The sequence below is a fragment of the Vipera berus genome (genome assembly GCF_964194415.1).
Source record: "Vipera berus genome assembly, chromosome: 5".
In the NCBI taxonomy this organism is placed as follows: Eukaryota; Metazoa; Chordata; class Lepidosauria; order Squamata; family Viperidae; genus Vipera; species Vipera berus.
Genome location: NC_138207.1, coordinates 42,437,570 through 42,452,455, shown reverse-complemented (window position 1 = coordinate 42,452,455; position 14,886 = coordinate 42,437,570). Strand labels below are relative to the sequence as shown.

At 36.8% G+C, this 14,886-nt stretch overlaps 1 protein-coding gene across 3 annotated transcripts in view; it reads right to left on the bottom strand.

Annotated features, from left to right (window-relative positions):
* Nucleotides 1-4,743: 4,743 nt before the first annotated feature.
* PCCB (propionyl-CoA carboxylase subunit beta) overlaps nucleotides 4,744-14,886 on the bottom strand; it is a 28,810-nt gene continuing 18,667 nt past the window's right edge. For 2 of the 3 annotated variants that reach the window (XM_081329095.1, XM_081329097.1), the window contains 4 exons: nucleotides 14,028-14,128; nucleotides 9,209-9,307; nucleotides 8,960-9,053; nucleotides 4,744-6,734 (listed from right to left, as the gene is read on the bottom strand). In XM_081329095.1, the coding sequence (XP_081185221.1) occupies nucleotides 6,613-6,734; nucleotides 8,960-9,053; nucleotides 9,209-9,307; nucleotides 14,028-14,128 (416 nt within the window). In that variant the 3' untranslated portion in view covers nucleotides 4,744-6,612. Of the gene's footprint in view, nucleotides 6,735-8,959; nucleotides 9,054-9,208; nucleotides 9,308-10,304; nucleotides 11,298-14,027; nucleotides 14,129-14,886 lie in introns of those variants that run through there. The other variant, XM_081329096.1, reaches the window with a different exon arrangement.

Sequence of the window (14,886 nt, the reverse complement as noted above, 5' to 3'; positions counted from 1 at the left end):
TGGACTATAAAAACACTGAGTATTTTAGTCAATATAACTTCAGCAAGAATTTAGTTTAAAGGCTGAAAATGATGCTGTCAGCAATGATGAAAGTTAGGTAACAGTTACTGTATTTTCTGTTGAAAAAGACTGCCGTTGTAATTATTTCCTTTGTTCGGTTTTCTTTTTAAAACATATTATTTATTTAATATATAAAATACAAAGAAAAATAGCCATTTCTTAGCCATTTCTATAATGATAAATCTATCTAATCAACAAAACAAAGTCAAAAAAATTTTTTCATCACAACCACTAAATCCAGAAGTGATAACCAAGTGGAAAAAAAGAAAATATATTCTCCTCTTGAATACAATGATCAATTTAACCATTCCTGCTTTATCTTCCTTGTTATGGAAATAGTATTTTATTTGCACCTAATAATCATGAACTATCACCATTTTTATTAACAAGGTTCACTGCATTCTTTCAGATTCTTTGGCCTTATAGGGAAAAATACTTTTTTTTTCACCATTTTTAAAATGCTAAACTTTTCTTTAAACTTCTTTCTAAAATAAAAACTTTCTAATGCAACTTTTTCTTTAACTTCTTAACGTACAGGTTTGAACTTCAGGATTAAATTTAGATCCCTCCCTTCATAGTATCCTTATAAAAAAATTTCTTTTATAAACATCCTTTTTAAAACGTAATTTTTAACTTTCTCTTAACAAATATTCTCAAATACATTTTCAATAACATTTTGCATACTTTTAAGTTATTTAAGGGTGTGTGTGTGTATATATACACACATATACATACACATGTAGTGCGTGTGTATATATATATATATAATTTGAAAATTACATTTTCAAATTTTGGATTAAGACTTAATTACAAATTTTCAGCTACTTGTAAAGTTGTAAAGTTTGATAACTTTCCACATGTTTGCATCTCTAAAGTAGTTTGAGAAGTTTTTTCAATCATCCTTGGACACAGCTGGTCAATAATGGTGGATTTTATTTAGAGAATTTTCAAATCTATCTCTAATAATTTGCTCTTCCACCTTGACTCCTCTTCGGTCAAAAAATAGCTTTTCTTTGGTAAGTCATTTAGGAATTGCTAGCAGTTCAGAAATCATAAAAATCATAGCTACCCACAGCAAAGCAGACCAAGCTACACGTTACTACAATGATAAACTAAAATCACAGCTTTCAGTCTTTATGTTCTTGTTTTGCTCCACACTTCATTACTTTGGCTTGCCTTAGCAGCCTTCTTCCTTGTTTAACACTAAAGAAATTCCCAAAATGGTGCAGGTCTTCAAAAAGGTGTACCAGGCTGTGACTAAAGAGAGCCTCTTTTAACTTACGGTAATTTAGTAAAGATTAATAGTCCTTATAGGTGATTAAGAAATGAAAAGCACAATTTACTGTCCATTTGAAAGACAAATTTCAAAATAGTGGCTTCTTCAATGACAAGCAGATTGCAGCCCTTCTCTCCCCCCCCCCTCAGCATTTGGCATGCACGGGCTTCAAAGCATAGCTCCCAAGATTGCTTGCAGAGCACAGCTGTATCGCAAGCTTTTGAAGATTAATTCCTAGACTCCCTGATCTAGGTGGGTCATAAAAACTAAAGGAATGCCAGTCCCTTCAGTTAGTAGTTGAAGGAAGAGCTACATCCCTGGGGAAAACCCTTCCTGAGGGTATATTCAGCTGGCCATCGGAAGTCATTCTTTGTTTTCAATCCATAAGAAATATATTGAAAAATGATGGGCAATCACTCAGATCAGTTTGGAGGAAGAATATATTTTGTTTTGTTTTTAATGGTATTTTAGATTATGGTTCTGCACTAACTGCCCAAAAGATTTTAAATCATGGATAGTGTGCTTTAATTTTATTCTAATTTTGATATAATTACAAAAAGTATTGAAAATTTCAAATTCCGTAAATTTTACTCCAACATATCTGGAAGTCACCAGTATAGGGAAGAGTGAATAAAAAAAGCATAACAGATTTATTTTGAGAAGGAGGTATAATTACACTTTCTATGATTAATACCTTAAGTGCTGGTTCAGGGCAGAAAGATGGAATATGAATTGAATAAAGTATACAATTTGGACAACTAATTCAGACTTTCATGCCATTTCTGTTGTCTGCCAATTATGCAAATCTTTTCCAGCTGATTAAAAGAGGAACAATTTGAGTCCAGAAAGGCCTTGTGAGCTCTTACATCAATTTTATAGCAATTCTGTCCTGTCTTGTCTGTGTTCACATGATATACTGAACCATAAATTAGCCTGGCATATTATGTGAGCCTTGAAATCTGGTTTAACTAAGCAATATCTAGTGTATCATGAAAATATAATATTTGATATTTTGATGAATGAATCGTAGTTGATTCAGTAAGTCTTAGTCAATTCCAAAGTGTCTATTTTTTGTGCTGGAGCTATAATTTTGATCTAGTTGTAATAACATTCACTAACTGCATCAGTCTGAATTATTCTGTTCTTTTAATATTGTTTTGTCATCAGATGCTGATCAATAAAATAGTAGTAGTAGTAGTAGTAGTAGTAGTAGTTGGAAGAGACCTTGGAGGTCTTCTAGTCTAACTCCCTGCTCAGGCAGGAAACCCTATACCATTTCAGACAAATGGTTGTCCAGTCTCTTCTTAAAAACCTCCAGTGTTGGAGCATTCAAAACTTCTGGAGTCAGGTTGTTCCACTGATGAATTGTTCTGTCAGGAAAGTTCTAGGTTGCTTCTCTCTTTGATTACTTTCTATTCATTGCTTCTTGTCCTGCCTTCAGGTGCTTTGGAGAATAGCTCGACTTCCTCTTCTTTGTGGCAACCCCTGAGATATTGGAACACTGCTATCATATCAGATTAGTTTAATGCAGCTTGAATGAGATAGCTATACTGGCAGGTGGTTTAATTATCCCATTTTCATTAAAACATCTGTGGTAAATACTAGTATTTTTTAAAATTCTAGATACGTCTTTCATCTGCATAAAATACATTTTAATAGACTTGTTGGCTTTGGGATATTGTGTTGTGTTTTCAATTGTGAGAATTCCTCATTCCTTTCTTACATGATTGTGTTTTAACTGGTTCCTAACTCTGATCTACAATAGCAATGAAGACATTGATAAGATGGGCCTTTAAAATGCCATATATACATACTAAGGTCCTTTACATCAGAAAGAAGCAAAATTGTTGCACATTCACGTACGTGTGGAAATGGTCAAGAGCATTAAAATATCTGCACACACCTTGTCTTAATAATTCAGAGATTCTTTTTTTTACAGTGTAAAAACCTCTCTTAAATAGCCATGGTGAATACCCATTTGTATAGCTCTTCTCTAAAATGTTTATAATATTTATTTATTTATTTAGTTAGTTAGTTAGTTAGTTAGTTATATTTATATACCGCCCTATTCCCTGAGGACTCAGGGCGGTTTACAGGGAATTAAAAATCCAAAATACAAAAATTAAGAACCAAATTAAAAAATATTAAATTAACCCTGTAGTCGATTAAAAAGAACCCCAAATTAAAATTTCTCCTCAGTCTGGGCCCGAGAGCTCGAAGAGCCAGGTCTTCAGGCCCCGGCGGAATGATCGGAGGTCGGGAGCAGTCCTCAGCTCCACCGGCAGCTGGTTCCAGAGGGCAGGCGCCCCCACTGAGAAGGCCCTATCCCTGGGTGTCACCCGCCGGCAATCTCTTACCGGCGGGACCCTGAGCAGACCCTCCCTGTGGGAGCGCACTGGGCGAAGGGCGTTTGATGACGGCAGCAGGTGTTCCCTCAAATACCCCGGACCCAGGCCATGTAGGGCTTTATAGGTGATAACCAGCACCTTGAATTTCACCATAATAGACATTTTCTGTAGTTCTTATAATACTTAAAGAAAACTTTGGAAAAGATTACTGTAATAGTGGTCTTGTATCTTGTGTTCAAAGCACTTTGCTCATTTCCTGACCATTTCCACATGTGTGTGAATGTGCAACAATTCTTTTTTGAACAGATTTTGTTGCCTTGAGAGATCTGTTCTACCCATTCTTGAACATAATTTTAACATCTGAGATGGTGGCTTCCAGGGGTGACACACTATTTGTGAAATTGGGCCACTGGGATCTGATGAGAGTGTCACTTGTGTACCAGCCTTCTTTTTATACAGCGGCTTCCCTGTCTGAACTGCTTGATTCTGGCAGGCTTGTTAGTGGTGTTCTTCAGGCTTATGGGGAACTTTGGCCTGCCTTTGCTTTGACTAGAGTTGAGGGTAGCTCGGGAGTTAATGGCAAACATAGACCTGCCCCAAGTTGTTGACAGCCTGATTCACAAAGAGGTCATACATGATTTGGATTTGGGAGATGTCATTAGTCATACAGCTGAAAGTCTGTTAGTTTTGGAGTTTTCTGTGGCTCCCCCCCCCCCCAATCATTCATGGTCTTTTTTGCACTTGCTGAGGAGGTTGGAAACAAGAGGCATAGTCTATTACTTCTCTTCCTCAAAGTCCAGTTTCCTTCCTTGTTGAGAAGGCAACAAGAGATTCAGCCCTAGGCCTTTGTTTTGCAGGCTGCCACAAGGTTCAGCTTCTTTCTTGCTCCCATTTAACATACATATATAATCACTGGATGAGGTCATCTGTTGGCATTTTTTTCATTTTTTTCCCCAAAACGTTTTGCTTTCTGATAAATGTTTGCTGTATATGATAGACCCCTTCAAACTGAACACAAATACAATTTCAGAATGACTGTACCATGTAGGAATCTTGAGAAATGTGAAATTAATTTTTAATGACTATAATGTATTTAATCACAATGTTATTAACATGCTGCATGAGTTCAGCAGGGCTAAATTTTGCTACTAATTTTCATTTGTACTCTGTGTCAGATACATCTCACTGCAGTGTCCAACAATAGCCAGCACTAGTGGATTCCAGTTGTCCTTATACCATTTTTCTATTGTAGCAATGTCCTAGTGAAACATTTCACCACGTTTGTCGCTAACTGCACCTAGATTTGTGGGAAAGAAGTCCAAATGTGAATGCAGAAAATGAATCTTCAGTGATATGTTGCATTTCATGGTTTTGTATACTATAAGAAGTTTGTCAGCCAGCTGAACGTATTTTGGTACTCTGTAGTTGCCAAGAAAATTCTATATTTTGTGATTAGCACCCAAAACCTGTAAAATACATCCCAAAGTGTTCAGGGAACACAATCTTAGTTGTCCAGTGTTATCAGTTATACATCTCTGTCCTCTGCCATCCTCTGTCCAGGCAGCCCATCCAGGTAATGAGATAGAAGTGTTTTTCTAATGGATGGAGACTATCCAGGTTTGGATGGGAAAGAATCAGCTTTGGCTTTGTATTGGGTACACAATCTGGAGGCTGTCATGGAGGACGTATTTCCTGTTCAAGGAACAGGTTGCAGCTGACCATGAAAGACTTCACAAATATAATTGTTGGATGCATCCATTCCTATTTTTTTTTAATCCCATTTATATCCCACCCTTCTCCGAAGACTCAGGGCGGCTTACAATCTAAGAAGCACAAATCAATGTGCTTAGCAATAGCCTTCATTCTATGTATTGCCTGCTTATTAGGGCTTTCAGGGCCCCCCAAGCGGCATTTTTACAAAGTCAGCTTATTGCCCCCAACAATCTGGGTCCATCACACATATCTTAAGTTACCTCCCAATTGTACAGCTGCAACACACTGTTCATGGGACTGCCCTTAAAAGTGCTCCAAAATGCAGTGGCTCCATAGTACACACACAACACTGCTGTTACATGATCCACACTGGCTACCATTAAGCCTCGGTGCAATTCAACGTGCTGATTTTCACCATAAAGTCCTATAAATATAGGCCAGGCTTGCGGACTGCCTGTCCCCATTGGTTTGTACCCATCCTTCCAGATATGGCAGAGTGGGCATCTTACAAGTCTGTGATGAAGCAGTATTGCAAGGTGGGGCTTACTGTCCTCAGTAAGTTTCTTGAGAGCAAGAAGAAAGCAGGTTGAAAGCCATAAGTGTAGGCGGCTTAAATTGGTAAGAATCCTATGTGAATACATAAACACTATGAGGCTATTTCTGATTTACCAGATAACAGCACAATAAAATTGTATATCATCTGTTGTCTCAGCTGACAACCATCTTGACCTGTTACGTATCAGATAGGATTATTCATGGAGACATCTCTGACAGCATATTCTAGAGAAGCAAAGAATCTTCAGACTTCTAAACAGAAATCTGAATTACATACATATTTGGAGGCTTATGTCAAGTAGCACAACATACTTTAAAAGCCTGTGTTGAATGCAAGACTGGTGTTTTCTTTCTAATTCATATTCTGCTTTTCAATTATTTTTTCCAATAGCCCTTAAAATAATTCTTGATATTTTCCTTAAAGTGTTATGTTTTATTTCACAATATACTTCTGTTTTAGTGAATCTGTGAATGTGTGTTCAATCTTAATCATGTCAACTTAAATATAAGCCCTTCTAATGAACTAAAATCTTACAGAACCTCATTCTCTATACATTTTTCTCACAGAAATATCCTAAACTATTACAGGATCTGAATCAATAAATATGGCAGGTGTGCACCGATTTTCTTCCACTGATTTTAGGTTAACTTGAAGCAGATTCAGAGTGGCATGTTGGCATGCTTTTTCCAGGGATTGGATTGTCTCTTGCTTGCCAGCACTTCCAAATCACGGCAAATGCGAAATCGAGTTGTTGAAGGTTGAATAATGTCATCTATAAATCCTGTTAACACATTTCAGAAGAGTTTATTTCAGTTGCTGTTTGCTATATAGGTCTACCGACTTTTGTTCGTAATCCTGCAGTGATCAATCCTTCTGAATTATGGACTAATAAATATAAAGAATATTTTTATAACAAAAAATAAGTTATTCCTCAATTATTTGGTATTCAGTGTCATAACAATAAATAAGAAAATGTGCTTGGAATTTTAATTTTTAATATTAAAATTTAATATACTTAATTTCAATTAAATAACATGCAGGCATAGGACTTACCATTTCCTCCCTAAAAGTATAATTGGATAATTACTTCCTATAATTGGAAGAGAGATAATTTAAACTATTCAATTTCTTCTCTCTCCAAATCTGAAAGAGCAACACTGAAAGTAGCTTTTCCTTTATACATATGTAGACCTTTTTCAAACCTCTAAGAAGGACATCATGAATCCAAATTCAATTTGGGTTGTATCATCTGTTTTACTAACAGATCAGTTTAAGCAGACTACTGGAGTCAGGATTAGGCTATAACTGATGCATACTCCTAGCTAAAACCATTATTCAAGTGCATGATTGTTATGGTACTTATGATCTATGAACACATTTATTAAATCAAATTTCTGAATATCTTCTAGTCATATAGGTTTTAGGAAAGCTTGTTGCTCTCCATATGCTGGCTAATTTATACAGCCAAATATTGAAGCAGCATATAAACTGGAGTATTAATTACTGTTCTCCCTACAATAGCCCTTGAAGGAAGGTATAAAAAATTGCCCAATGGCTAGATTATGCCTCTGGGGAGAAGGGTCTGTTGAATACAGGCTGATCATATTACTTTTTTTTTTGAATGAATGAATAAGGTTCTACCTTACAACTCCTTGCTTGACAACTATCAAGGCAATACTGACTGACTACATTCAGCTGCTATTATCAGACCAATATGGTCTGTCTATTCATTCTGATTCCATTACCATAAACTAAATTGTAACTTGTTTCTGTTAACTTGTTGAATTCTGGTCTGTGTCTGTAATAAAGCAAGTAAGAAGCATTAGTTAAAAGTTCTGATTAATTAGGCAATATCAGGAGTTCATTTGGAACATTCTAGGAAAAAGTCTGATTTCAGTGGTTAGAGGTGCCCAGTATTCTCCAGAGTCAGAACTCAAAAGCACACTGCAATATCAGCATCATTCAACTTAACTACAATGTTACTTGATAATCAGCAAAACAATTTGTCATATGTATCATTCTGAAGCAGAGGTTTTTCGAACATATTTCTGCTTTCTGTATTATAAGACTGCCAAGGCAGACATAGCTTGAGTTCAACAGAAGTACATCCAGAAATGGCTCCAATAAAGGGATTAATTTTCCCAGCCCTGTCCCAACATTCTACAGATATCTGAGCCAGGAACATTTTCATACACAGAAAGGTGAATATCCTAGCAACATTGGGTCAGGTAATAAGCACTGCTCTTTTATACATACTGCTTCTTCATAAGTCATATAATTTACAAATGAAGCCAATAGTTTACTCAAGTCAAAAACATACTGTAAAGTTTGTAGTAATTTACTTTATAATAAAAGTGGTTTCCTGGTCGTGATATTTGAAATCAACAAAATTAATGTGCAGTTTGAAAACACTGGCCAACATTACTTTCTTGAGGATAAACTGCTGTAGGCATGTGAGATTAATGTATTTTTAACTGCCTAGTTCAATTATTTTGATCAGATCTTTTATGGACAAAGCAACTGCTCAAGGGTTAATTTCAACTAAACCCATTTTTGTTTTCAGCATGCAACACAAGCAATCTTGTTAGAATTCTTACCCATCTGCTACATGCTATCTCTTCCTAATCACTATCTGAAAGATAAAGATCATATAAACCTAGGCCATCATCGTATTGATTTCTAACACTGTTGCATCATATACATGGAAAAAGGAGTAGATACCTAACATCCTATGACACATGGAATAACTCTAATATAGGTCAATCCTATGAAATATTGCTGGTAGTTAAGTTCCCTGGGATTTCTGCATCCAGCTATATTATTAAGGAGAAGCCATCACATTTATCATTGTCAAATGATAAATGTTAAGCTAAGAAAAGGTAGTTAAAAAGCAGCCATTATAAGAATCGGATCTTGTTCACTAAAGAAAAAGATGGTTAATAAATTTGAGTGCAAATTCAACTTCAAAATTTTCAAATTTTCAGTAAAATTCTTAAAAATACATACCTCTGATTGCAGCGGGAAATGGATTTGCAAACTTTTCTATATATTCTGCTTCTGCATGTTCCCCCTTTCCTCTAAAAATGATCTGGACAGCTCCCTAAGGTAACACACAATAATATAAAATTACTAAAATTCAACTTCTTGAAGTCTTTAATCCCACATGCAAAGCAGAAAAGTTGTTTGAGTGCAAAAGGGAAAAGAGACAATTGATGCAATAGAAATTGCTATAAGACTGCAGGAAAACATATCTACCTTAGCACCCATTACTGCTACCTCTGCTGTTGGCCAAGCATAATTTGCATCTCCTCGTAGATGCTTTGAACTCATGACATCATAGGCCCCACCATAAGCCTAGAACAAGAAATAGGTTAATAGTCACAAACTGCTATGATTTAACCCTTATGTTTTATGCCTGGTACAAATATATAAAACAGATTCTTATGAACACACACACATAAATAGTATGAGACTATTTCCACTAATATCTATTCAAATATTGCTTATCCTTTTGAGGTCGGTAAAATGAGGACCCATATTGGTGGGGGCAATATGCTGATTCTGTAAACTGCTTAGAGAAGGCTGTAAAGCACTGAAGCAGTATATAAGTAACTGCTATTGCTAGTATTATGTTAATTTCTCTCATTATTTACCCCAATATTCTGAAATGCATTCATCTTTCATTCCTGTATTCATAAAGGAGAAATTTCATTTACAAGGTACTGATACATTTGACATATTGTAATTATGAAGGAAGCACTATACAGAACAATATTCAGAACAATGGCTACATTAGTCATAAAATAAGTCAATATTTAGTAGGCTTAAGATTATAACTAAGATCCTGTTGCATGAAACCCATGAATTATAATTAGGAAGCACAGTTCCCTGACATAGCCTTGAAATTACAGAAATGTGGTGGGATGAAACCCACAAATGGAACACACAGCTAGAGGGATTTAAATTATTTAAAAGAAACAGACCAAATAAAAGAGAAGGTGGAGTTGCTCTCTATATAAGAAATAACTACATCTCTACAGAAATAGAGCACAACAATGATGAAAATGCATTTGGGTCAATATAAAAGGGGGGGGAGGAAATGACATTGCCATAGGTCTATACTATAGGCCACCCAACCAACCAGAGGTAGTAATAGATGAACTTTTTGCTAGTCAGTTAGCTAAGGTATGTAGGAAGCACATTACAATAGTAATTACCTTGACATCAACTGGGAAGCAAACTCTGCACCAAGTGGAAGATCAAACATTCCTGAAAAACCTAGCAGACAACTTTGTCTCCCAAAATGTAGAGAAGGAACTAGGGGATCAGCCATATTGGACTTAATTCTCACTAACAAAGATGAAACAATAGGTGTTGAAACCACAGGAGCCTTGTGGGGGGGGGAGTGATCATGCAATATTGGAATTCAACATTATGCAAGCACAAGCAATAGAATACAGTCAAACTAGAGCCTTGGACTTTAAGAGAGCTAATTTCAACAAACTTAGAGAGCTTGGGAACAATTCCATGCATGAGAATCCTCAAGGGGAAAACAACTCAAGAAACTTGGAAAATGTTGAAAAGTGAGATTATAAAAGCCCAGTCTAGCACAATACCAACGAAGAAGAAAAATAACAGCTCTCAAAAGAAACCAGCATGGCTGCATAAAGAACTCTGATAAATTGAAAGATAAAAAGGACAAGTATAAACAGTGGAAAAAGGGGCACATAACTAAGGCAGAATATCAGCAAATAGCCCGAGCCTGCAAAGATGAAGTGAGGAAAGCTAAGGCTCAAAATGAACTAAGACTTGCGACAAAAATCAAAAATAACAAAAAAAGCTTCTTTCAACATGTAAAAAACAAGAAAAATGTTAAGGAAATGATTGGTCCATTAATGGGGGAAAGTGGCAAGAAGGTGACAAACAACAGGGAGAAAGCAAAACTACTCAACTCGTTTTTTGCATCCATATTTACACAAAGGGAAAAAGCAGTCCAACCTATCAAAAACAGTACCATAAAAAACAGATTAGAAACACAAGCTAAGAAAGGCAAGAAAATGGTAAGTGAGCACCTGTCCACCCTAGATGAGTTCAAATCACTGGGACCAGATGGACTACACCCCAAAGTTCTGAAGGAAATGGCAGATGTGATCTCAGAACCACTGAACTATATCTTTCAAAGATCCTGGAGCACTGGGGAACTACCAGAAGACTGGAAAGGAGCTGATGTAGTTCCCATCTTCAAAAAAGGGAAAAAAATGGATCCAAGAAACTACATACCTATCAGCCTGACCTCAACACCTGGGAAGATCTTGGAAAAAATAAGCAACGAAACAGCAAACACCTAGAGGCAAACAAAGTCATTACCAAAAGCCAACATACAGTAAGTTTGTCAAAAAACAGAACATGCCAGACAAATCTTATTGCATTCTTTGACCAGATGACAAAATTAGTGAACCAGAGGAATTCTGTGGATATAAATTACTTGAACTTCAGTAAGGCATTTTATAAAGTAGACCACAACCTACTACTTGATAAGAAAGAAAAATATGGGTTAGACAGCATCACCACCATATGGATTCGTAGCTGGCTGACCGGCTGTACTCAGAATGTCGGCCTCAATGGAACTGCATCTACATGGAGGGAAGTGTGTAGTGGGTGCCCCAGGACTCTGTTCTGGGACCAGTGCTCTTCAACATCTTCACCAATGATTTGCATGAGGGGTTAGATGGGGAACTGTTCAAATTTGCAAATGACACCAAGCTGGCAGGAATAGCTAACACTCCAGAAGATAGGCTTAAGATACAGAAGAATTTTGACAGACTTGAACATTGGGCACTATCTAACAAAATGAAATTCAATGGTAAAAAAGGCAAGAAAAACCAAATGCACAGGGATAGTATAGGCCAGGTGATACCTTGCTCAATAGTAGCAACTGTGAGAGGGATCTTGGGAGTCCTAGTGGACAATCAGTTAAATATGAGTCAGCAGTGTGCTGCAGCTGCCAAAAAAGCCAACACAGTGCTACACTGCATTAACAGAGGGATAGAATCAAGATGACGTGAAGTATTAATACCACTTTTCAATGCCTTGATAAGGCCATACTTGGAATACTGCAACCAGTTTTGGTCATCACAATATAAAAAAAAAGGTTGAGACTCTAGAAAGAGTACAGAGAAGAGCAACAAAGATGCTTAGGGGATTGGAGGCCAAAACATAAGGAACGTTTGCTGGAACTGGATATGTCTAGTTTAATGAAGAGAAGGACGAGGGGTGACATGATAGCAGTGTTCCAATATCACAGGGGCTGCCACATAGAAGAGGGAATCAAGCTATTCTCCAAAGCACTTGAAAGCAGGACAAGAAGCAACAGATGGAAACTAACCAAAGAGAGAAGCAACCTAGAACTATGGAGAAATTTCCAGACAGTTAGAACAATTAACCTGTCAGGACCCACCCCAATCCACGTCTTAGGGAAACAAAAACTCTTGGAGTCAGTTCTAGTCCACAATGAATTTTTACTAGGACATGCTTGGTTGTGGGAATACAAGACAGGACTTGGTATTGTTTTACAAATTGAAACTTTATAGTTCCTGGTTCAACCCCCCTCCCCTCAACCCCATTTGGTCAGCCCCCCATCATTTTACTTCGTGTCATCCCTTTCGTGGGAAAAAGGGAACTTCAAATCTTTATGGTTATTGCCTTCTTCCTTTACAGATTCAAATGGAGACACAGGCCAGATGCCCTAACCCTCCCCTTTGTTCCCCCAGTTCAAAAAGTTTCCCTTGGTCTTTGAAATAACCTAAGGCAGGCTGAATCCACATGCGCTCCTCCTTCCTCGGGAGATGGCAGAATCCATGGGGGGGATGTTTTAAACATACATTTATGAATGTGATATAAATGGATTCTGACATAACCAGTGGAACAACCTGCCTCCAGAAGCTATGAATGCTCCAACACTGGAGTTTTTAAGAAGAGACTGGACAGATTTGTCTAACGTGGTATAGGGCAGGCATCACAAACTGCAGGCCCATGGGCCAGATGCATCATACTGAAACTGCGCCCACCCTATTGCCAGCAATGGGGGAAAAGTCACGTAACATCGCGAGTTTGACATGCCTGGTATAGGGTTTCCTGCCTGAGCAGGGGGTTGGACTAGATGACTCCAAGGTCCCTTCCAACATCATCATCATCAATAATAATAATAATAAGAATAAGAATAATAATAATAATAATAATAATAATAATAAGAAGAAGAAGAAGAAGAAGAAGAAGAAGAAGAAGAAGAAGAAGAAGAAGAAGAAGAGCCGCCACAAGGAAGGTTTTTTTTGAATGCTCTAATGCTCCCACATACAATATTTTTGAGATAGATTAAGTACTTTATTACAATAGAATATATATAATAGTTTCTGCACATGGCAGATATGAATAAGTAAATGCTGGTTTTACAGCTAAACATTTTTGTAGATTTTGTCAATTTTCAGTTCCTTGCAGCTTATATCCGAGTCAGTTTTTTATTTGTTCTTATTTTTACCATTATAACATTAGAATTTAACTGAATGTTTTCAACAACTATTGGGAACTTCTCAGTTTATTTATCTCTGATCTCTCTCTTCCTACCACAAAAGTTCCTAAATAGCCTTTTGTAAGATCTTAACTTTTCTGTCATACTTCAAGAAATTATCTGTTCACTAGACCTGTATGGAGAGTAAGTTCTTACTCTCCATACAGGTCTAGTATTCTGTCTTGGAGACGGAGCATGGTATCAGATGAAAGAACTGAAGTACCTGCAGATTTGAGAATGTGCAGTGAGGGGGTGACTATTCCAGATCCTGCCTAAGAGGTCACCTCTAGAATGTTCTAATAAAGCTCTATTGGGCACAACAATAATATATGCAAGTAGGCAGATGACCAAAGAACAATCTGCCCTAATTATGTTAACATATTCTCACAAAGATACAGCAGATAGCAATAAATAAAATACATCTTTAAATCACATTTTATTGGATGCTTTTAATCTTTATATCACCCAACTTTGTAGTGAGTTGGGCGGTCAAATACATAAATAACCTACCTTCCTCGTGATAACAGTGATTTTTGGCACAGTTGCTTCTGCAAAAGCAAAAAGCAACTTTGCACCATGACGTATAATTCCCCCATATTCCTGAGCAGTTCCTAGAAACAACAGGAGTTGAAGTCACAGCTATTATTCAACTTACTATAACATAAATGGAATGCATAATTGCATTTCTACACTTTTATACAAGATTAACAGATCTACACTCAACAGATAAGTTTTTTGTGCAGCTCTTTTAATCTAGGATTCAACAGTGACATGTTTGTTCAATAAACATTATTGTTATTAAAATTCTGGGGTGGGTGACCTGCTTCCCTCTTAAATTAATTTTTGCAGCTTTAGTATTTCCGTCTCCTACTTCTTTGAATTAGAAAACATGCAAAATTAACATAAATCTAAAATTGGTTAGTATAGTAAAATATCCTGCCAGAAATTCTTAGTGTTGCTGGTTACAATATAGATTAGGGTTCTGACGAAGAACTGGATGAGACACAAAAATAAAAGCAATTAGCAAGTCTTTATTAAATAATTCTAGATATTTACATAGGACAGTTCCTCCCTGTACACTGATGAGGAAGAGAACTCTCCCATGTAGGTATCCAGAATTATTTTAAGAGCTTTCTTAATTGCTTTTATTCTGGTCTTTTTTGCCATTCTGTCTATAGTATCCAAACTTCCAGCAACTACAGTCAGCACCATTTAACCTTAGCTATGTGCATGGCTTTGTCCCACCCACACTGGTCCTTCTCCATGTCCACAGGGGCCTTTTCCTCTGCCAAAAATGATTAAATAAAGGCCCTTGTCACTTAACCTCCCTTAACAAAAATACCTATTTCCACTGCCTCATAAAAAGAGG